Here is a 23,236-nt window from a genome sequence, read left to right as displayed (position 1 = left end):
TAATTGTCTTCTAGTCCTTTTTATTCCTGAAATAAATTTTCAAATCGTGCTTTTGGACAAAGTGACTTTAAAATGTGTTCAGATATGTACATTTAATTCTATTCAGGTATTTATTGAATGCCAACTATATGGCTAGCACTGTACTATGTATTTTACACATTTTTGTCAGGAGGACATGGAGAATCCATATAGACATTGTCCACTATAACGCGGTAGAGAAGTGCTTTTTCAAATCTCTGTGTTAAAAGTATTCAGTGTATTCTGGCTCTTCAGTATCTTAATTGCTGCTTACATTTGTTGTTGAACCTTTGTGTGAAGACCGAAAGAAGCAATCAAACTTGCTTTCTTTTTTTAAAAATGTAACTTTCAGTAAAAATTTAGCCTACTTATGTTATATACCCTCTTGTGAACAGTTGCAATGCTTTGTGCCATAGTTTTTCTTTGGCAGTAAGAAGTATAGTTTTTGTCCTTTTTTTCTGTATAGATACTGTATAAAAAATAACCAGGTCTTTAAATGAAGTCTTTTTTTAAATTGAGTTAAGACTTTATTTCAGAATTATGATTTAAATGTTACCATTTCAGAAACTACAAATATTACATCTTTTATTCCTATGTGTTTTGTTTTATTCATTTAAATGCTTTATTCTGAGAAAGGGTCCTAGGTTTCACCAGACTGCTAATAGGGTTCATGACTCAAAAATGGTCAAGAAACCCTGCCTTCTAGGTTATCAAGGCCAACATAGGTTGGCCTATAAGTTGGCCAGTACAAGAATCCCCACTACAACACCTGTCTCCCCAACAAGTCCTTATCTAGCCTCTATTTGAAGGCATCCAGTATTGGGGGACTTGCTATCACCAAGGCAGCTCACTACACCTTTATTTTTATTTTTTAAAGGGTTTTTAATATATTTTATTTTCCCTCGAGTTACACATTAAAACATTTTAAAACTTTTTTTTAAGTTTTGAGTACCGATTTCTACCACTCCCCCTTACCTGAGACAGTAACCAATCAGATATAGTAAACCAAGTCTTATAAAAAAATCCCTTTTATTCAAATGATGATACTTAAAGACAGTTTTCCTGTATAGTTTATTCAAGTATGTAAAATGAAATATAAATCTAACCCAAAGACCCAAGGGTCTTTGTTTTAGGTTAAAGGTTCCTACTTGCAAAGTATATATTACAATTTTGATGTTGTTTCTTAATTTTTTTTCAGGCATTCGAGATGTTTCAAAGTGGAGTGAGAGAACAAGAAAACCTCTGGAAGCACTATATGGATATGAATATTTAGCCAAAACCTGTGAGAACTGGGTGGATGGAATATTGCAGTTTAAAAACCTACCAGATGGTAAGTTACATGAAATGCCTGATAGAACAAATAGCAAAATAGGAAAGGTGTCATTACTATGAAATAAATATCCCATTAAACCCTTAGAAGTAGGAGATGAAAAGCTTTCATTATTATCCAGTAATAATTCATAAGAGTCTTTTTAAACATAATTTCAGTGATATTCCAGAGTGGTTTTGCCACAAGTTATAAGTCACAAACTTTACTTTTTCCAGGGCCCAAAACTGTGTAGCTTAATGTCCCATAAAATGTATTTTACGTAGATTTTCCCCCCCTTCTTTTGATACTGCATTGGTGGCAGAATAGTTTACCTTAGGGTTTTTAATATACCTATGTTCAGATTGTAGAACAGGTAATCTTAGAAATAAATTAACAGCATGAAAAAAAAGCACAACAGGGCATTAACACCAGAATTTTTTGCTGCTTTATAAAATGTTCATTTAGGCAGAATTGAGATTTGACCTCTTATTGTTTCCAGTGTTCCTGGTTATCCAAAGAAGTTAAATGTGTCTCTTGAGCCTCAGCCTAACAAAGACTCTAGCAGAATTACAACTGAAAAAAGAAAGTAGTCACAGTTTTAAATTCAATTTAATTTCATAAGCAATTATGAAATATCTATTCCATGTCTGTCAAAGCTCTGTGCCATGTACTGGGGATACAAAGACAGAAATGAAATAGTCTCTGTTCTAAAGGAGCTTACATTTACTGGAGGTAAAATTTACAGAGAAGTGCTTGTAATACAAGATAAAGGAGAGTAAGAGTATTAACAAGGAGTAATGGGGAAGACTTCATGGACTGGCTCCTAAGCTGAACCTTGAAAAAAGATTAAATTTCTGGAAGGTATAAATGAGGAAAGCAGCACATTCCAGGCTGAGGGACAGCTTGTAGATTCGTGGCGTTTGGGAGATAAAATGTTGAGAGTGGAATACAAGGAGCTGGCCTGTTTGGCTGAACTTGGTGTATGTGAAGGGGAGTGATACAGAGGGCAGAAACTGGACTTCTCTATTCTTCACCCACCCAACCCCCCTGCCCAGCATCACCCTCTGGATTTCCTCATGTGAGAATTGCCTCAAAATATTAAAAGCTACTCTGTACCTTATCTTCCTTTTAATAAGATAGACCTTAAAGAACCATTTTCTAATTTTTGTTCTCATTACTCAGTGATACTACTCGTATTTGCCCTCTTGCATTAGAAGTTTTAGTTAGCTTGGTTGTTACTCTGAGTCATTGATTTTATTGATGACTCTTTTCCTTGGATTTTTTAATTTTGTGAATTTGTGCTATTCTTTCTACACTGCAGCTACTTTGTATCATTTCTAACTTGGTAGATATGCACAGGCAATTTCTCTCACTCCCTTCATTTTTGTTTAAAGTGTTTTTGATTAGATTTACAAGAATCTAGGCAAATACATTTTACTAATCCTTGCTAGATACACTCCATTTCTAGCCAAGAACTCTTCTATCATATTTTAAGCTATGGTCCAGAAATCTAAAACCTGGTCTTGGATACCATCTTCTTAATAGTTGTTCTCTTCCTATTTGTGTTAACCAGAATTAAACATAATACTGCAGATATTGTCTGAATGGACTGAGCTGTGGGATGATCACCTTCCTAGTCTTGCATACTATGCTTCTCTTAATGAATCTCAAGATTGCATTACTTTTTTGTAAAATCCGTAAGGGCTATCCCACTATATACTCTGATCACAAGTAATAATGTGCCCACAGATAATAGTATTGAATTAATTTAGAAGAAGAGACTCAGGCTTAGAAAAATACCAGTAATAGATGGCAAAAAATAAAACACAGTTTTTTCAGTTTTTTTTTTTATATTCTAAATGAAAGGAAGGTGGTCAGAGGTGAGGAGGAAGAAGACCTCAGCCATTGTGTTACCAGCAAATAGTCTACTGCTGATCAGGCCCTTCCTCCAACTGTTTTAACTACAGATCTATCTGCCTGTCATGAATGATGATGCTGGGCACCTAGGAGGAGCCTCATTGTTTTCTACCATATTAAATAGTTTCTGCTCTGCATCCTATTCTCCACGGCCACAGACGCATTGTCTCCCAGCCATATTCCTCTACATTCTCTCAGATCTTGTGCTTTCTCATCTCAAACCCCGCATAGCTACAATCTTGAATTTCTTTCTCTCAGGGAACTATCTAATTAGTCCATGAAAGCTTACAGAAGGCTCTCGCTCTCTCTCTCTCTCTCTCTCTCTCTCTCTCTCTCTCTCTCTCTCTTTCTCAATATGTGTGTCTGTGTATGTGTGTTTGCGCATATACATAGAGCACTGGGCTTGGAATCAAAAACACTCATCTTCCTGAGTTCAAAATCGGCCTCAGACACTTACTAGCTGTGTGATGTTGGGCAGGTCACTTAACCCTGTTTGCCTCATTTCCTCATCTGTAAAATGAGCTGGAGAAGGAAATGGCAGACGACTCTTTGCCAAGAAAACCCCAAAGTGGACACAGCTGAAATGACTCAACAGCAACAAAACATATATGTATATGTTGTATGTGTGTGTATATATATATGTACACACACACATGTGTGTATATATATACACACCCACCCACGGGCACACACATATACATATACACACATATATGTATACAATATGCACGTGTGTATTTTGTGTGTGTGTGTACACACACATATGCCTGTATGCATAGTTAATAGCAGGGTAATTGATTCAGCACTGGAAGGTACTTTACAGGTCATCTAGTCCAACTCTCTCATTTTACAAATGAAGAAACCAAAGTCTAGAGAGGTTCAGCGACTTGCCCGAGATCCCACAGATATTAAGGGGAAAAGCCTAGAAATGAACCCAGGTCCTCTGACTCTAGAATCATTGGGTGCTCTTTCCATGCAGAATGTTTCTTGAGTCTATATTGTTTTCATTGGTAGAGACAGCATGATATGCGTGATAGAAAAACAAAACAGAACAAAATACTGCATTTAGAGTCAGAAGACCTGCTTAATGCCTGTCCTGCCCTGGGATAATAATACCTGCATTGCCTACTTCATAGTGTTGTATGAACAAAGTATATTATAAACTGTAAAGTGCTATATAAATATGAAGTGTTGTTATTATTCCTCCACAAAAATACTTTGGTAAAGACTCATCAAAGCATGAAGGCGGCCTTTGGTTCTAGAAGGCTTTTCATCTATGTGAATTTTAAAATGATCCTCAGTTCTGTGAGGCCTTCCTCTGCATTGATGGCAGTGGTCAAAGGGGGATAGTGGGGGATAAGAATCACACTTTTGAGAGCATCTAAAATGTTACTTTACCATTTATTTTTGCCCAAGTATGAGATATATATCTAACAATTGGGTTTATATACTATTGAAAGAACTGAACTATGTTCATATTAGCATTCTAACCTATAAATGAAGCAACATAATGAGCTTACAGCTACATGGGAGGACAGGTGAGGTCTGTCATGTGAATTGGCATGATTTCTAATTCATTGGAGGATACATTGATATTCTGTGCCCGCATATGCAGTTGCCCTGTTGTATGCAGTTTGTGCCAAATATGTTGTTTTATTCTACTGATTCAGGTTTTCTACTATGCTCTTTATATTGGCCAGTTTTCTGCATTATTTCCTCCCTCTATTCTAACTTGACTTTCATGATTTTTTGTTCTCTATAATCTCTTTGTTTGGACTTGTGATTTTCTTATCTATGTTAATTCTTGCCTAATTTCTTTGTATACACCAATTATCCATTTGAGTACATCTCATATGTCTCCTTACCTACATTGCTTCTAGTACTTTAGTTGTTTCTGTTGTTCTGTGGTGCTTTGTCAATGTGGTTTTGTTTATGCTTCTCGACTTTGCTCATTTTCTGTTATGGTTGGTTTTTATTGTGTGTGTGTGTGTGTTTGTGATTGTAGTGGGGGTATGTAAGTTTTTTTTTCTTTCTCTTTTGGACATCTCTATCTTTTGTGGGGTTTGTGACCTTTCACTCTACCATCTTGGCCAAGTGACCCTTTTCTCTCTCTCTTTCTTCTCCTTGATCTCTGTGTAGCAAATAACACCTTTTCACTTGGTATCTGAGGTACTCCATGCTCATATTCACCTCCTTGCTTTTTGACCACTGTTTCTCTTGATTTTTCTAGTTCCTTATCATCTTCCTGTCTCTGCCTCCTATAATCTGATACATTTTATTTGTACCATTGTCATAGAAAAGAATGGAGAATGACCCTAAAGTTCTGGAGGTGGCTACAGTGCTATTTGGACTGAGTGGTAGAGGTGGATGGCGCCAAAAGGAAGTTCTGGGTGTGGGAGATCATAGACTCATGGAAAACTAACCTTTTTCTGTGAAACATACCCAGAGATACAGAAGTTTCCTTTCACCACCCACTGAGGAACCAGCATTGGCTACAACCCTAACTAGTCTATTCATCACTAGTAGTAACAATATGGAGAATATATTTTTCTCAATCTGGAATTGTAAAAGTAAGTCAGAGACAATATATTCTTTGGAAGATCAATACTCGATTTCTGCTTTGTTACATAATTATGTGTTATGTTTTTTGGCTCAGCTTTAGCTACCTATTTACTTGGTCTGTTTGTTTTGATATTTGTGAAATAGAAAATTCAGTATTTAATTTGAAAATCAAGACTGAATCTTGCTGTAAAGGGAGACATAATAATTGAACTATAACAACAGTACTAAAGCTAAAGTATAAAGGTTTTGTCCTCAATTAAGCAGTTTTTAAAGCACCAACTGCATGCAGAGCTAGGGGATGAAGAGATAAAATATTTAGTCAAGACATGAGCAGTCATTCCCCAAAACTGGAGACCAAAAAATATGCTACCAAATCAGTCTCCTGGTATGACTAGCATCTAAATAATTGGTATTGGTTATAATTAGAGCATAATTTTCATTTCATTTGTTTTTCAGGTAATATTTGTCGGCATTTGTTGCCCCTTATAAAGTGTCCTACTTTAATAATACATGGCGAGAAAGATCCTTTGGTTCCACGTTTTCATCCAGATTTTATCCATAAACATATTAAAGGCTCACGGTAAGTCATCATTCATGGCTTTAGTAATCCATTGCTAAGTGTATAAAAAGAATTGAAGAAACCGTAATGAAGAAAAAGCACAGTGAAAAAGAATAGTATTGCCAGCACTGCTTTCTTTAAATTTTTAACACATATCAACCAATAACATTATTTAGTGCACTCCAGTAATATAGTGACAAAAAACACCCTCTTCTTTGTGGGTCTTGGTCTTAGAATCTGGAAGACTGAATTCAAATACCAACTCTGAAAAAATATTGGTTGACCTTGGGGAAAAATAAATGACCCTGGGGAAGTCTCTTAATTTCTCAGTGTCCTCAAGCAATTTTCTATAAGCCCACAACTTACAGAGCAGGAGTGGACCTGCATTGGTTGAAGGAGTTTCCTGACTGGGAATTTCCTACACCAATGAACTCATATGGATTCAGGCCAAAACAAATAAAAACAAAAACAGCAACAGATAGAGTCTAACTGTCCTTCAAAGTGAGAACTACTTGGAAGAAAATCACTTCTTTGGAGGCCTAACCTCTGGTATGTATGGACAACAGCCACTTTTTTTGTTAACTAACCTTATATTCTTAATAATATCAGCTATATTTTGACTTCAGTTATTGTCCACTATCTGAAGTAACTAACAACATATGTTTAAAAGGTATTGGGGAAAAATATATGCGTACATTGAAAGCTAATTTCTCTAAGAAATAAAAACTTTTAAGTAAGAAAATTGATTGTCATGTATTTATTTCTACAGTAAAATTCCACCACTGTGAATCTCTCTTTAACATTTTCTCTCTTTTTAATACTATAGTAAAATAGTATATTTTAATAGTATATTAAAATATCCTCTGTTGCTGACAACTGGGTGTTCTTGAGCTTCAGAATTACATAGTTTGGTACTTTTAACTCCCACAATAAATTCAATGTAGTCTTTTAAATAGGAATCAATTTGCAAAATAAATCTAATATAGAAATTCTATTCTATACCTATCTCCTAGCAGCAGAATAAATTGGTTACTGTACTCAAAATTCAGATGTTAATTTTTTTAAAAATAAGGTTACTTTTGGAAGATAATTTTCAAACCGAAATATCTTGTGAAATAACCTATGAGCATATATCATTAAATATCCTATGAAATAACCTGAGTATTTACCATTAAAAGTCAAGAGTTGCCTTACCATTAAAAAAAAAAAAACGGGGTTTGAAATAATATTGTGTTGGCCACTCACTCCACTAAGTATGCCTTCCATATTATATAGTAAAACATAACAGTCACTCATTTAACAAGCATTTATTAAGTGCCTACTATATGCCAGACACTGTGCTAAGCAATAGGGATACAAAGAAAGGGGGGGGGGGGAAAGGTTCCACCTGGCAAAGCTTACAGTTTAATGGGAAAGATAACGTGCAAATAGGATATATACAGGATAACTTGGAGGTCGTCTCAGAGGGCAGCTAGGTAGTGCAGTGGATAAAATGCCAGGCCTGGAGTGGAGGAGACTCATCTTCCTGAGTTCAAATCTGGCCTCAGACACTTACTAGCTGTGTGACCCTGGGCAAGTCACTTCACCCTGTTTGTCTCAGTTTCCTTATCTGTAAAATGAGCTGGAGAAGGAAATGGCAAACCACTGCAGTATCTCTGCCAAGAAAACCCCAAATGGGGTCAAAGAGTTGGACATGATTGAAAACAACTGAACAACAACACAGTCTCAGAGGACGGGAATTGAGACTAAGGACTGGGAATAGCTTCTTGAGAAGGTGGGACTTAGCTGAGACTTGAAGGAAACTAGGGAAACTAGAAGAACGAAATGAGGAGGGAGAGCATTCCAACCAGCCACTAAAAGTGCTTAGAGATGGGAGATGGAGCATCAGTGTGAGAAGAACCAGTGTCATTGGAACACAAAGAATAGGAGGGAGGGGAAGAAGGTGTAAGGAAGAGTGGGAGGTAGAAGGGGTCCAGGTTATGAAGGGCATTAACAGCCAAACAGAGGATTTTATATTTGATCCTAGAGGAGTTGGACTGGAGTTAATTGAATGTGGGGAAGGGAAGAGGTGATATGGTCAGACTTGCATTTTAGGAAGATGCATTTGACAACTGACTGAAGGATGGTCTGGAGTGGGGAGAAACTAGAGACTGGAAGACCAGCTAGAAACCTATAGCAGTAATCTAGGTGTGAGACAATGAGGGCCTCCACCAGGGTCAGTGTCAGAGAAGAGGGTGAATACAAGAGATGTTACTAAGGTAGAAACTATAGGACTTGGCAGCTTATTGGCTTGGGGGTTAAGAATGAGGATAACACTTAGGTTTTGAGCCTAGGTGGTTAGGAGGATAGTTGTACCTTTGATAGGAATAGAGAAGGTAGGAAGAGGAGAGGGTTTGGGGGAAAGATAATGAATTCAGTTTGAGACATGTTGAGTTTAAGATGTCTATAAGACATCCATCTTGAGATGTCCAAAAGGCAGTTGGAGATGGCACACTGGAGGTCAAGAGACAGGTTAGGGCTGGCTAAATAAATCTAAGAATCATTTGCGTTGAAGTGATAATTGAATCTTCGGAGGTTTCAAGAGAAATAACTTAGAGGGAGGAGAGAAGAGGGACCAGGATAGAACCTTGGGAGACACCTGTAGTTAGTGGGGATGACATGAATGAAGATCCACTGAAGGAGTCAGAAGGAGGGGTCAGGCAGGTAGAAAAACAACCAGGCAAGAGCGGAGTCATGGAAACCTAAACAGAAGAGAATCAAGGAGAAAAGGGTGATTGACAGAGAAGTCAAAAAGGATGAGGATTGAGAAAAGGCCATTAGATTAGGCAATTAAGAGATCATTGGTAACACTGGAGAGAGCAGCTTCAATGAAAGGAGGAGGAATGAGAGGAGAGGAATTGGAGGCAGCAAGTATAGACAACCTTCTCAGGAGGAGTTTAGTCGCCAAAATGGGAAGAGATAGAAGAGGAGAGAGAAAAGATGGATGGATCAAATGAGGGTTTTTTGAGGATGGGGGTGGATATGGGCAAAACAGAACAAATGGAAATAGTTACTGGATCCATCTTTGATCTGAAATGAAGAGTTAAATTACTGGTTACCATGTTATCTTTTTGAGCCTCAGTTTATCTATTAAAAGAGACTATACCTCCCTTGGAAGAAGACTTCTAAGGTGCCTTCCACCTCTAAATCCATAACCCTAAGTAATGAAAAAAGGCATATTTAGAAATCAGTTCACCTACTAAGGTGGCAGCATGGATGCTGAGTATAGAATTATAGCAAGGTTCCAATATATTTTTTAACATTGCAGTCGCCTGCCTAATTACAGTCACAATTTGAAATGTGGTGTGGAAAGGTAGACTAGTCAGAAAGCCTAGATTCTGTCACTTCTGTTTACTGGCCTTTTGTTCTCAGTCAAATTTTAAGCTCACTGAGCCTCATTTTCTTCATCTATGAAATGAGGAAACCACCTGCCTTGCCACTTCAGAGGATTGTAATAAGAGTAAAATGAATTCTTTTTTTGTAAAAACTCTTTGAAAACTATAATCCACTCTATAGGCTCTTATTCTTAAAAAGTTTATAATATAGTAGACAACAAAAATAAATCTTGTTTCACATTTGAATCAGTGACTTGGATAAAAGCATAGATAGTATACTCACAAAATTGGTAGGTGGCACAGAACTAAAAGGAAGAACTCACATGTTGAATGATGGAGTCAGCATCCAGAAAAATCCCAACAGGTTAGAACATTGAGCTTGATCTAATAAAGTTTGATTTAATAGAAATAGTTTTACACTTGGGTTCAAAAGACAGTTTTACAAATAAAAGATGGAAGTGGTGTGACAAGAACAGTTTGTGTAGAAAATACCGGGTTTTAGTGGGCTGCAAATTAAATGTGTATCAACAGGACCATAAGGCGTCTAAAAAAGAAAAAATAAGAAACCTAATACAATCTTAGACTGTATTAAGAGAGGAATAGTTTCCAGAACAAGGGAGATGCAGTCTTCAGTGCTTTTACTATCAGATGAGGCAGCTAGGTGGTGCAGTGTATCTAATGCCAGGTCTGAAGTCAGGAAGACTCATCTTCCTGAGTTCAAATCTTTCCTTAGACACTTACTAGCAGTGTGATCTTCATCAAGTCACTTAACTGTAAAATGAGCTGGGGAAGGAAATGATAAACCACTCCAGTATCTTTGCCAAGAAGACCCCAAATGGGGTCACAAAGAGTAGGATACAACTGAAACAACTGAATGGCTATCAGATGATCAAGGGTTAGGGTATTGTGTTCAGTTCCAAGAGCTATATTTTAGGCTTTCCATAGGCTGGAGAGCATCCAGAGGACAGCAACCAGGACCTCAAGATTTTGTCATAACAAGGATCAGATAAAAGTAATAATAATGTCTTAAAGAAGAGAAGACTTAGGGGAAACTGAATCTTTTACCATATCTGCCTTCAAGTTTTTTAGGCTTTGGCTAAAGGGTAACAGCCAACTGGCATAATCTGACTGTATAATTTTGTTTCCATTAGGATTTAGGACTAGACTTAAATTTGTACATCAAGTGTATCTTGGATCTCTGTTTCTATATTTAGTGTGCACAATATACCTTAGTTACATGGTAGAACAAAAGGTTACCTTTTTAGCCTGATGGGACAGAATAAACAAAAGGCCTAGGTTTTTATGGGCAGCTAGGTAGATAGAGCATTGGGCTTGGAATCAGGAAGACTCATCTTCATGAGTTCAAATCTGGCCTCAGACACTTAACTCTGTATGACCCTGGGCAAGTCATTTAACCCTATTTGCCTCAGTTTCTCGTCTGTCAAATGAACTGGAGAAGGAAATGGCAAACCACTAGTATCTTTGCTAAGAAAACTTTGGGGTTATAAAGAGCCAGACATGCCAACACAACAGTTTGGTTTCTATTCTGCCTTTTTGATTAACTGAGTCTGAGACAGGCATTTTCTAACTATAGGGGGAAGATCCTTGGGCTAGCAAAAAGTTGACTATCATCTGTATTGCTGTATTGCTCCTAGAATTTGTCTCATGCTGGGAACTAGTCAATATAAGGAAAATACATGTCTAGGTCAATCACAAAAGTTTATGAGAAGTAAGATTAAGTCTGTAAAATCTGGCCTTTGGCAAACTAAACAGATTATTGCAAATCCATTCACCAAGTGGAAAAGGCAGGGGGGAGGAGGAATAAGGACTGGTAGGTGCTCCACATCCCACCCTCCCTTTTACCCCCAACATCCAATTTTTTAACCAGAGCTCCAGCCACCCAAGCCAGTGGCCCCTTTAGCTTTCACTTCTCCCTCTGGGTTTGAGAATGGGAAACTGCTGTTCTCAGCTGTTTTCTTTTGCTCCAGTGTTGATACCACCACCACTACCAGGCCTCCTTCCCTCCCTTATTGGTATTTTTCCTCTCTTCTAGTGGGCTCTTTTCAAGTTCTGCCCCCATCCCCAGAGCCCTGTGATACATCCTAGCTTTGAATGTGTCACATAATTCCAAATCCCTATGTAGGTCTGGACATTTCTCATACCTCCCCTCCCCCTGCAGAGGAGGAATTTCAGGTATAAAAAGGGTTATTTCGTGACTTCTGCAAGGAGAAACAATTTCTTTCTTCTAGAAATTGTATTTGTAATAGAGATTCAGAGACGTCTAGATTATTTAGCCTGGAAAAAGAAGAGATTCAGGAAGAACGTGCTAGCTATGTTCAAGTATCTGAAGGGCTGTCTTATGGGAAAAGGATTATTAAACTTGCTCTAATTTGCCCTCAGAAGACAGAATTAGGAACACCTGGAAGCTGCAAAAAGCCTGATGTCAGCGTGATATAAAGAAAAGCTTCCTAACAGTGAGCGCTGTCCAAAGTGGGATAGGCTGCTGGGAGAGGTATGGAATCTCTTGCCCCTTCCCCCAAATGGAAATGTTCGAGTCAAGCTTAGTTGATCTCGTTTTTGTATGTTATAGAGAAATTTCTTTTCAAGTATGGATTGGACTGGATGGCCATTCAGATCCCTTCTAACCCCCAAATTCTATGATTCCATGATGCTAAGTATTTGAATAGGAAGCAATGGCTGGAAGTTATTGAGAGGCAGATTTCAGCTCAAAGTAGGGAAAGATAATTAGAACTATCCAAAAGTAGAATGAATTATTTAGGTAGGTAATGGGTTCCTCCTCATTTGAATTCCTCAAGTCAAGCATTTTTTTTTTCAAGCACCTATTATGTGTCAGGCACAGAGCTAAGTGCTGGGGATACAAAGAAGGGGAAAAAAGAAAGGGCAGTCGTAGTCAAATGAGGGAGACAAAAGAAAACAACTATGTGCAGACAAGATCCATAGCAGAGTAAGCATCTGAACCAGGTTCTCTGGGGCTTACTTTGGAAATCAGAGAAATCCAGCTAAAATTAACATTAAGTACCCTGGATCACTACTTCAATTTCATTTAACAGGTATTTATTAAGTGCATACTGTGTGCCAGGCCCTGAGAAGTGCTAGGGATACAAAGACACAAGTGATGCATTCCATTGTCAAATGAAATGTAGAAAGCTAATCATATAAAAAACATATACAGAGTACATACAAAGTAATTTCAGTAGGTGATGAAGGATGGGGAGAATGGGAAGGCACTAATAACTTGACTGATCAAGAAGGACTTCCTGTAGGATGTGGTCCCTATCTTCAAAGGCAAATAGGCAGAGATAAGGAGAGAACATTCCAAACACAAGAGATAGCCTATACAGAGGAACAGAGATGAGAGATGGAATGTTATGTAAGGGTAACAGCAAACCAGCCAGTTTGGCTGGAACACAGTAGTACCTTATCAGTCTGGAAAAATGGTTTGGAGCCAGACAGCAAAGGGCTTCAAATGCTAAACAGGAAAGGTTGTATTTATCTTGGAGGCATGAGAGAGCCACTAAAATTTCTTGAGCAGGTGAGCACCATGACCAGACCTGTACTTTGGAACTATCGATTTGGCAGCTGTGTGTAGGATGGATTAGCTGGGTAAGAGACTGGATGAAAGGTGCCCAATTAGATAGGTATAGAAGTAGTCTAGTCCAGTGGTATCAAGTTCAAATAGAAGTGTGAGTCACTGAACTGTACTTATATTGACTTATATTGTACTTATGTTGAAAACTACAAATTATGAAACACAAATATATGTATATATGTATATGTGCACATATATACACATATATTTACATATATTTATATATGCACATATATAATATTTGTGGTTTTCTAAGTCAATATGTGACTTGAAGACATATGTATGTATATACATATATTATTAATACATCAGCATTAAAATCTGATACTTTAATCTGGTTCAGGCCACACCTTGGGAGTGTTACAGGCCTGTATTTTTAATAACTCTGATCTAGTGATGAAGACCTGAACTAGAGTGATGAATGTATTAATATAAGAGGACAGTAGTGAAAGATGTGGACTCTCAGATCTATAATAAGCAAAGACTCTTGATTGAATACTGATTGAATGAACTAAATGGACTCTCTGTCTCTTCTCTCTCCTCTCTCTTCTCTCACTCTCATCTCTTCTATATCTTCTGTTTTCTTTCTGTCTCTCCTCTCATTCTCTCTCTTCTCTGTCTTCTCTTTTCTCTTCTCTTGTCTCTCCTTCTTTCTCTCTCTGAAAGTCTTAGGGAACCAGGTTTAGTCAATGTGTCATAGTAGATAATATATTTTATCAGAAAGAGATGAGAAATGGGAGGCTAGATAGTAAAGAAAGCAGGAACCATGTGGGTAACTTGAATGCAGACAGTTAATCTCAGGTCAGTGTGTATCTTCCAGAAATAGGAGAGAGAGAACAGGAAAAGCAAGATGAGTCCTGATAGATGGGCTGGAGTTGGGGTCCAAAGACTCAAGACAAAAATAGGTCAAGGTGTGGCATCCAAGTATGCAAGGCAAAGTTGGAGTCCAGAAGTCCATATGGGTGGAGATAATACAAAGCTCAACATGGGAAGAATGCCAGGTATCAAGGGCAGGAGTCAGCATCTAAGATTACAGCTGAGTATGAGGGAACAGAGTGCTCAGAGGGTGACTGGAAATAGTGTCTCAGAATCTGGTACCAATGAGTGAATTCACATAACAGGGTTACAACTCTTAATCCTCAGACAAGAGCTGGTTCCCTTCTTTCTTCCTTAGTTCAGGTATATAAAAGTTGGTAGATGGTAGACAGTGTACATCAGAGATCCTACAGGTGCTTGTGGGAAGTGATTATGGCACAGGTAAGTCTGTGTTCTCTGGGGCTAGAGTGAAGATAAGCTGGGTGTCTTGTGGACATGGTCTGGATCCTATCCTATGAATTCCAGAATCTGGAGAAGGGCCACTTCCTGTGGCATCCTAGGAATTCTCTGAATAGCTTCCATCTAGCTGGTAGAAGCTAAAGCAAAGTTGGTGAGAACCTACTGTACCCTAGCCCTGACAGGACCAAGTTGAGCTGCAGTAGCCTACCAACCCAGGATCAGACTGTACACATTTTACATTAAACCACCTACCTCTGAAGAAGAATAAGAGCCAGCATGCTGATAGAGGCAGAGACATTGGAGAAAGGATGGCTTCCCCCATCTCTGTGATTCCACATCATCCTTAAGACAGGGTGTTATGAGTGAGCCCACTCCAGCTGCCCCTAAGAATACTCACTACCACTCCCCACCACCACCACCGCCACACCCTCCCTTCCCAGTACTATTTTTAGCTGTCTATAGTCAACTGTTTGCTTCTATGGCTGAAGTAAAACAGCTCAAAATTCCACTTATGGTCATGTTACAAGATAGACATGAAACAGAAACAAGCAAAGGCCTTAAGAATTCGAGCCTTTTGCTTAAAAAAAAATCCATCTCCTCCTCTGATCTAGTATTAGCTTGATATTTAGCAAAAATCATTCCCAGTTTAATATGAAAATCTTAACATAGTTTGTAAGTATTAATAATTATTACTATTGTATTTACTTGCAATAGCAATTATTTCATTGTGCATAGTTTGAATGGTTAGTGAACATCTTGTATGAAGATGACAAGCAAAGTTTATCTTGGACTTAAAGTGATATTGTCACTTTGGTTAAATGATCTTTCTGCTTACCTACTGGACTAACATTCTAGAAATGGTTACTATTTAGCAGGTAAAGGTAAGGAATATTGATAATTTTCCTAAGTTAATTTAAAACAATTATTTGCCGTTCATTCAATAAATATTTCATTTATAAAATATTGTGCTAGAAATTTTGTGCCAATGAGAGACATGGGCAGCCAGGTAGCACAGTGGATAGTGTGCTGGGCAGGGAGTCAGGAAGACTCATCTTCCTGAGTTCAAATCCAGCCTCAGACACATTAGCTTTGTGAACCTGGGCAAGTCATTTAAGCCTATTTGCCTTAGTTTCCTCATCTGTAAAATGAGTTAGAGAAGGAAATGGCAAATCACCTCAGTATCTCTGCCAAGAAATTCCCAACTGGGGTCACAAAAAGTTAGGCACAGGTGCCAAGGGGTGCTGAGACTAAAGATGAATAAGACAAAGTCTCTTCCTTCAAAGAATTTACAATTTAGTACGGGAAATCAAACATATACAAATTAAATAAAAAGTTAAGTATAAGTGATGTGAGAGTTCAAAAGAAGGAAATATTTTTAGCTAGGGAAAGCAAAGAAGGCTTAAGAGAGGGTAGCACAGTGGATAAAGTGCTGCTGGGCCTGGAGTCAGGAAAACCTGATTTCACATTCAGCCTCAGACACTTACTAACTGTGTGACCCTGCGCAAATCACTTATCCTCTACTTGCTTCAGTTTCCTCAGCTGAAAATGGGGATAATTATAACACCTACATTCCAGGACTATTGTGAGAATCAAATAAGAAAACACTTGTAAAACATTTTTGTAAAATATTAGCACAGTACCCGGTAGAAAGTAGTGCCTGTTTATATAGGTGTTGATTAGTCCAGTTGTGCCTGACTCTTTGTGACCCCATAAACTACAGCACACCAAGCTCTTGACCTGAGGGGCCCATCTTCTGATGTGATTCATTTTTAATACTGTCCATGAGGTTTTCTTGGCAAAGATACTGTAGTGGTTTGCTATTTCCTTCTCCAGTGGATCACCTTTTGTCAGAACTCTCCACTATGACCTGCAATGCATAGCTGATCGTTTCAGTGAGCTACGCTATCTCCTCTGCCATGACAAGACAATGATCTAGCAGGGGTATTTATAGTAGGTGCTATATAATTGCTAGTTACTACTGCTGCTGCTACAACTACTACTACTACTACTACTACTACTACTACTACTACTACTACTACTACTACTACTACTGCTACTGCTACTACTGCTATTACTACAACAATAGCATTTGAATTATACATTGAAGGGAAGGCTTTCAGCAGTCAGAAATCGAGAAGCTATTCTTAGTTTTGAATGAAACCAAAGTGGGGAAGGAGGGAAAGAAAGTATGGCATAGTCCATATACTACCCAGGCATAAAAGATAGCACCTACATTCAATCTTGTTTACTTCACAATTCCTGCTTCTAGGCCTGTCTTACCTTAGATTGTTTATTTCCTTGCCTTATTCTTTAGAAAGAATCTCCTGCTTTGAGCCCCTGGCTACCAAATACCTATGGTCAGATAGAGTGGTTTGTTCCATCCAGGCTATATTATACTGGTCATGTCCTAACCCAGCCATTCCCCCCCATAAGAAAACAATTTCATTTATAAGGAAAGGTGGGAACAAAAGCACAAGTGTTGGAATTCTTGGGGGGTGATCAGGAAGTGATTTGACTACTGTATAGGATGTGTCTATAGGTTAGGCAGGCGTCGAAGTAGAGAGGCAGATGCAATATATAGAGCCCCAACCTTGAAGTTGGGAAAATCTGAGTTCACATTTTTATTCAGACACTAACTAGCTCTGTGACCCTGGGCAAACTACCTAAGGGCTGTCATTCCCCATTTGTAAATGGAGATAACAGCATCTACCTTAAAAAGTTGTTGGCAGCCAGGTGGCACAATAGATAGAGCATTGGATCTTGAGTCAGAAAGACCTGAGTTCAAATCCAACCTCATACAACTAGCTGTGAGACCCTGGGCAAGTTGCTTAACTTCTGTTTGCCTCAATTTCCTTAGCTGTAAAAGGGATAATAATAGCACATTACCTCCCAGGGTTGTTGTGAGGATCAAATGAGATAAGAATTGTATAGCATCTTTGTAAACCTGAAAGTCCTATATGTAATTGCTAGCTATTATTGTTATTATTACTATTATGTGAAGAGTAATAGTATGAGATAAGTCTGATATGATAGATTAGAATCCAACTGTGGAAATCCTCCATTTGGAGTTCAAAGTCCGTCATAGTCTAGCCACACCCTCCTACCTTTGTAGCTTCTTACACCATATTTCCTGCCATGGACTCTTCTGTCCAATGACACAGGCCTCCATGCTGTTTGATGAACATGACTCTATTGTGATCTGGGCCTTTTCTGTGGCTGTCGCTCATCCTTAGAATACTCTCCTTTCTTCTCTCTGCCTCCTGGCGTCTTCCCTGGCTTCCTTCAAAGTTCCAACTAAATCTGACCTCCCCAGAAAGCCTTTCCCAATTCTTCATTCTAGTGCCTTCTCTCTAATAATTATTTCCTACTTAGCTTGTATACAGCTTGTTTGAACATGTATCTGTTTGCCTGTTGTCTCTCCCAATGGAGAGATTAGCACTTAATAAATGTTTATTGGTTGACTGACTGAAGGCTCTCAATGCCAGGTTTTATTCTATACATGAAATGACAGAGGGCCATTAAGACTTTTGAGTCATGTTTCTGATAGGGATATATTAGGAAGATCCATCTTGGTTTTGGTATGATGTGTAGGAAAGATCAGAGGGGAGAGAGAATAGAGGTAAGGAGACCAGTTAATAGGTTATTCCAGTAGTCCATCCAGGTGAGAGGTAATGATCGACTGAACTCAGAGGCAGCAGTAAGAATAGAAAGAAATGGAGACCGTGTTGTAGTATTGAGGGCAGCTTGGTAGCAGAGTGTGTGCAATGCTAGACCTGGAGTCAGAAGACCTGAGTTCAAATTCTGCCTCAGATAGTTCCTTATCTGTGTGACCTTGGGCAGGTCCCTTAACCTGTCTCAGTTTCCTCACCTGTAAAATGGGGATAATAATAGCACTTACCTCACAAGGTTGTTGCGAAGATCAGAAGAGGCAATACCGTGTCAAATGCTTTGTAAACCTCAAAGCACTGTGTAAGTGCTAGCTGGTTTTGAGTCATTATTGTGTTTCATTTTGTATCCCCAGCTTATCATAATGCCTTGTGAATAGTGTTTAATAAATGTTTATTGAATTGAACTGCATTCAGTTCCAAGTGCCATATTTTAAGAAGTACATCGATAATCTGGAGTATCTGAAGGAGGGTAATGGATGATCAGGGGCAGGACAGAACATGTCATATAAGGATCAGTAGAACGAATGAATAGATGGAGGAATGGCAAAGCATTACTATGTGCTTTCCATGTATAAAACACTGGGCTAAGCTCCAGTGATACAAATAAAAAAGCAAGATAGTCTCTGCACTTAAGGAGTTCACATTCTAATAGGAAGACAACTCACATAGCAGATTTCATCTGCAATTGAGATAGAAAGGCCCAGTGATTCCTAGAGTGCATTGGCACAAGGCAAATGGTAATGCATCTTCTTTCTATCAACAAAAAGCCGTATCCTTTTCTGACAGTGCTAAGGATTTTGGCAGTGAGAAATTTCTTTTCTTAGTATTCAGAAGCTGTCCTTGCTGCACACATCCTCAAGGATTCTTCTTTTCAAACATGGCATAAAGGGTCAGAGCCAGTGTTATAGGGGCTTCTGGGGTTCTGGGTGCATGTTCCTGGATTGTCTCCCCTAGAAACAGGAAGTGGAAGGATACAAGATTTATTGAAGGTGAGGCAGAGAGCATCAATTTTAAGAATTAGGAGTAACATAATAGCTGTCTTCAAGATTTGAAGGGCTATTAAAGATTAAAGAAAGATTAGAAGAAAGACTAAATGTGGTCCCAGGACATGGAATGAGAATCAGTGGGTGGAAGTTGTAGAATAGCAGTTTTCAGCTCCGTATACCAACCAATCACATCTCTAGTTTTGAGTTACTACTGAATGGCATGGAGGAGCATAGTTGCAATGGCTGAATATAAATGAGCATTTATGTTCTATTATGAAAGAACCATAAGGCTGTTTTAATAGTCAGCAAAACAAGTAGCCAAATGATTCACACAAACCTATTAGATGAATTTATTAAGAGATTGGAAACAATTTATAGGTCTTTTGATTGGAGAATGGCTGAATGCTAGTGTAATGACATTTAAGATAGCTCACTGATGCTTCTTAATGTTACTGCTATTTCCTAATAATCCCCTTCCAATAGGACCCTCCCTCCTTACAAGGTACAGTTAAGCGAAGAAAAGCAATATGTTGACAATATCTGGTATTATATGCTTCATTCCACACCTATAGTCTAACACCTTTTTACAAAGAGGAGAGCAGTATGGTTCATCTTCAGTTCTCTGGGGATAAGACTGATGATTGCATCAGTCTTAGTTCTGATATTTTTAATGTTTGATCCTTTACATTGTTGTAGTCATTGTTATACAGTTCTCATGGTTCTGCCTGTTTTTCTTTACATCAGTTCACACAAATCTTCCCAAGTTTCTTTAAACTCTTTATAGTCCTAATTTCTTATGGCATTATTAATAATATTCAGTTGCATTAATATGCCATAGTTTAATCAGCCATCCACAATGAATGGGCACTTGTTTTGTTTCTAATTTTTGCTACTACAATAAATATGTTGTCGTACAGAGAATGTTCCATCTGTCTTTGTCTTCCAAATATTATTGGGTCAAATGATTTAGTCCTTTTTTAAACATAGTTCAAAATTGTTTTCCAGAATGATTGGATAATATAATGGAACATAATGTTGCTATAAAAACTTATAAATATGAAGCATATAATGAAATATGGAAAGAGGGCTAGATTTGGAGTCAGAAGACCTGAGTTTGAATCCCATTTCTGCTACTTGTTATGTGTATGACTTTGGAAAGGTCATTTAACTGAACTTTTCTGGGTTTCAGTCTTCTCATCTGTGGGTAGACTCATTGATCTCTAAGGTACCTTCTCCAAGGGATCCCAAGTGATGCAAGGTAGGATCAGCAGAACTGGATCTTTGTACACATTGACTACAATTATGTGAAAAGTAAAAAAGGAAAACATAGTCTAAGCTGTGGAGCTTCAGACAGCCCTGGAAAGGGAATAGAACAGAAATATGGTTTCTTAACTCATTTGGCTCTGCCTTGTTAAATTTTAAGATTTTGTGTAAGATTTTCCTTCTTTGCATGCTTATTTGATTCTCTTTTTATTAATGGTTGTTATTAATAATTAGTATTTATATAGCACTTTAAGGTTTATGAAGTGCTTTACATGTGTTATCTCATTTCATCTTCATAATAACTCTGTGACGTAAATGCTGTTATGCCCATTTTTACCAATGAGGAAAATGAGGCTGAGGAGGGTGCTTTAAACCCGAGTCTTCCTGACTCCCAAGTCTAGCATTCTATCTTGTGTTCCAACCTAGCTGCCTCAGCTATTAATATTTTTAAATACATTGATTAGTTGAAATTACAAAATAGATTACAAAGCATATGTCATTTAAATGTACACGTAGGTAATGAATAGGTGTTGCAGTAGATAGAGCACTGAGCTTGCAATCAGAAAGACTCCTTTTCGTGAGTTCAGATTTGGCCTCAGACACTAACTAGCTATGTGACCCCTGGACAAGTCAGTTAACTCTGTTTACCTCAGTTCCTCATCTGTCAAATGAGCTGGAGAAGGAAACGGCAAACCACTCTAGGTATCTTTGCCAAGAAAATGCCAAATAGGGTCACAAAGAATCAGACATGACTAAAGGTACTGAACAACAACAATAGGTAATAAATAACATACAGTTTGGTTTGTTTTTTTAAACAGGCAATGAAGAGATTGTTAGAAATGATCTCTTAGGAACTTGGACCCTACTGTTTGCCCTCATCAGTTTTTTATTCCTTTGCCCAGTTTGCAATTATTTGCTTTTTAAGTGAAAACCTTAGTATAAAAAAGGAAAGATGGCATTATAGAACTTTAGTTTCTTCTGCTTTCAGGATGAATGTCTTAGAATAATTGTGGTATGTATGCAGAAGCTAAGTAACTATTGAATTTTCATGGCAGAATGAGCCACGAGTCTTTCAACATCTACTACAATTTATTTTCCTGTGCTAACAGAAACCTTCTGCTTACTCTCAGAACCCAGTCCATTTTCAGACAATCCTCAGAGGTATGTTGAATCACGCAGCATGTCCTGTAGGGGGGTGTGTGTGTGTGTGTGTGTGTTGTGTGTGTGTGTGTGTGTGTGTGTGTGTGTGTGTGTGTGTATGTATGTATGCATGTGTGCATGCACATGCACATACAAAACTCAAGGACATATTAATTAATTGGCATATGCATAGGACTCTAAGGTTAGAAGAGTGCTTTATATATAGTGTCTTTCTTAATCTTCACAACAGCCTTGTGAGGTAGAGAGCACAAGTATTATTATCCCCACTTTATATTTGAGGAAACTGGGGTGCAGAGAGGTCAGTTATTTTACAACTCTGTCACACAGCTGGGTGAAATTTGAATCCAGGACTTTCTTGATTCCAAATCCCTCCTTTCCTCGTTCCATCGTGCCATTATCATCACCTCTGAGTGGCTATGAAATCTAGTTAGATACATTTCACATAATAATGCAAATATAGTTCCTAGGTGGAGTTTACTCACCTTTTGACAACTATGTAACTACAGTTACCTTTCTTTATGCCTTCAAAGGAATACAAAATAACTGGATATTTTGAAGTCATTCAGTCTTGTGTCTGAGCATGATGGTAGCATGATAAGGGCTTTTGATTAATGAAAAAGAAAAAGTATTAAGAAAGGTAATTCTGATCATATTCTCATCCTTTCATTTCAGAGGTCATCTGTACTCTTAATTATGCCTTAGAACCGTGGTTATTAATTTTTACACTCTTAAAATTTTATTGAGGACCCCAAAAGGCTTTTATTTGTGTGGGTTATGTCTGTTGATATTTGCTATATTTGAAATGAAGACATTTTAGAATACAAAACTAGTTTAACCTTAAAGACTTCCTAAAAGGAAATTAGGGACCCCCCAGGTCCCCAGATCACACTTTGAGAACCACTTGCCTTAAAGGAGTGCTTCTCATCCTCTTTAAGAGAAGAAACTACTCTTCATTTCCTCCACAAAGAGATCATTGCAGTGGGAAGGTGTGGAATAAGTAAACAATAAAATATACCTAAGCAGAGCAGAAGAGGGAATGCTGTCCTGGTTTTGCTTCCTTCTTTGCTAGGAATCCTGGCAAGTGGTGGAAAGAATGGGGAGCAAGATAGTTATATCTGCAGCAGGCTTGGAGATCTACCAGGTAACACTTTAAGAACTGCTGGGTGGAGACCCACACCAAAGCTGAAGATTCAACTAGGTCTAGAAATTACACACCATTCCAGAGAAAGTCACGCATTTTAGATTCTGTGGACTAGGGAATCACCTTGGCTGACTGAGAGTAAAATAGATCTCCCATCCCACCAAAAAGTCCTTCTCTAGTTTAACTTTGAGCATAGCTGGATGGCATCGTGGATAGAGTGCTGGAAGTCAGGAAGCTGGCCTCAGATACTTACTAGTTGTGTGTCCTGGGCAAGTCATTTCACCTTGTTTGTCTCAGTTTCCTCATTTGTAAAAAGAGCTGGGGAAGGAAGGGGGAACCACTCCAGTATCATTGCCAGGAAAACCCCAAATGGGGTCACAAAGAGTCTGAAAT

At 38.2% G+C, this 23,236-nt stretch overlaps 1 protein-coding gene across 1 annotated transcript in view; it reads left to right on the top strand.

Annotated features, from left to right (window-relative positions):
• The window catches only part of BPHL (biphenyl hydrolase like), a 52,504-nt gene that overhangs the window by 23,288 nt on the left and 5,980 nt on the right, over positions 1-23,236 (top strand). The window contains exons 5-6 of the mRNA XM_020976663.2: positions 1,217-1,348; positions 6,263-6,386. Coding sequence (XP_020832322.1) covers positions 1,217-1,348; positions 6,263-6,386 — 256 coding nt within the window. The remainder of the gene's footprint in view (positions 1-1,216; positions 1,349-6,262; positions 6,387-23,236) is intronic.

The sequence above is a fragment of the Phascolarctos cinereus genome, unplaced genomic scaffold (genome assembly GCF_003287225.1).
Source record: "Phascolarctos cinereus isolate Bilbo 61053 unplaced genomic scaffold, phaCin_HiC Scaffold_4;HRSCAF=312, whole genome shotgun sequence".
Classification (NCBI taxonomy): domain Eukaryota; kingdom Metazoa; phylum Chordata; class Mammalia; order Diprotodontia; family Phascolarctidae; genus Phascolarctos; species Phascolarctos cinereus.
This window is presented reverse-complemented; position numbering and strand designations above follow the sequence as displayed.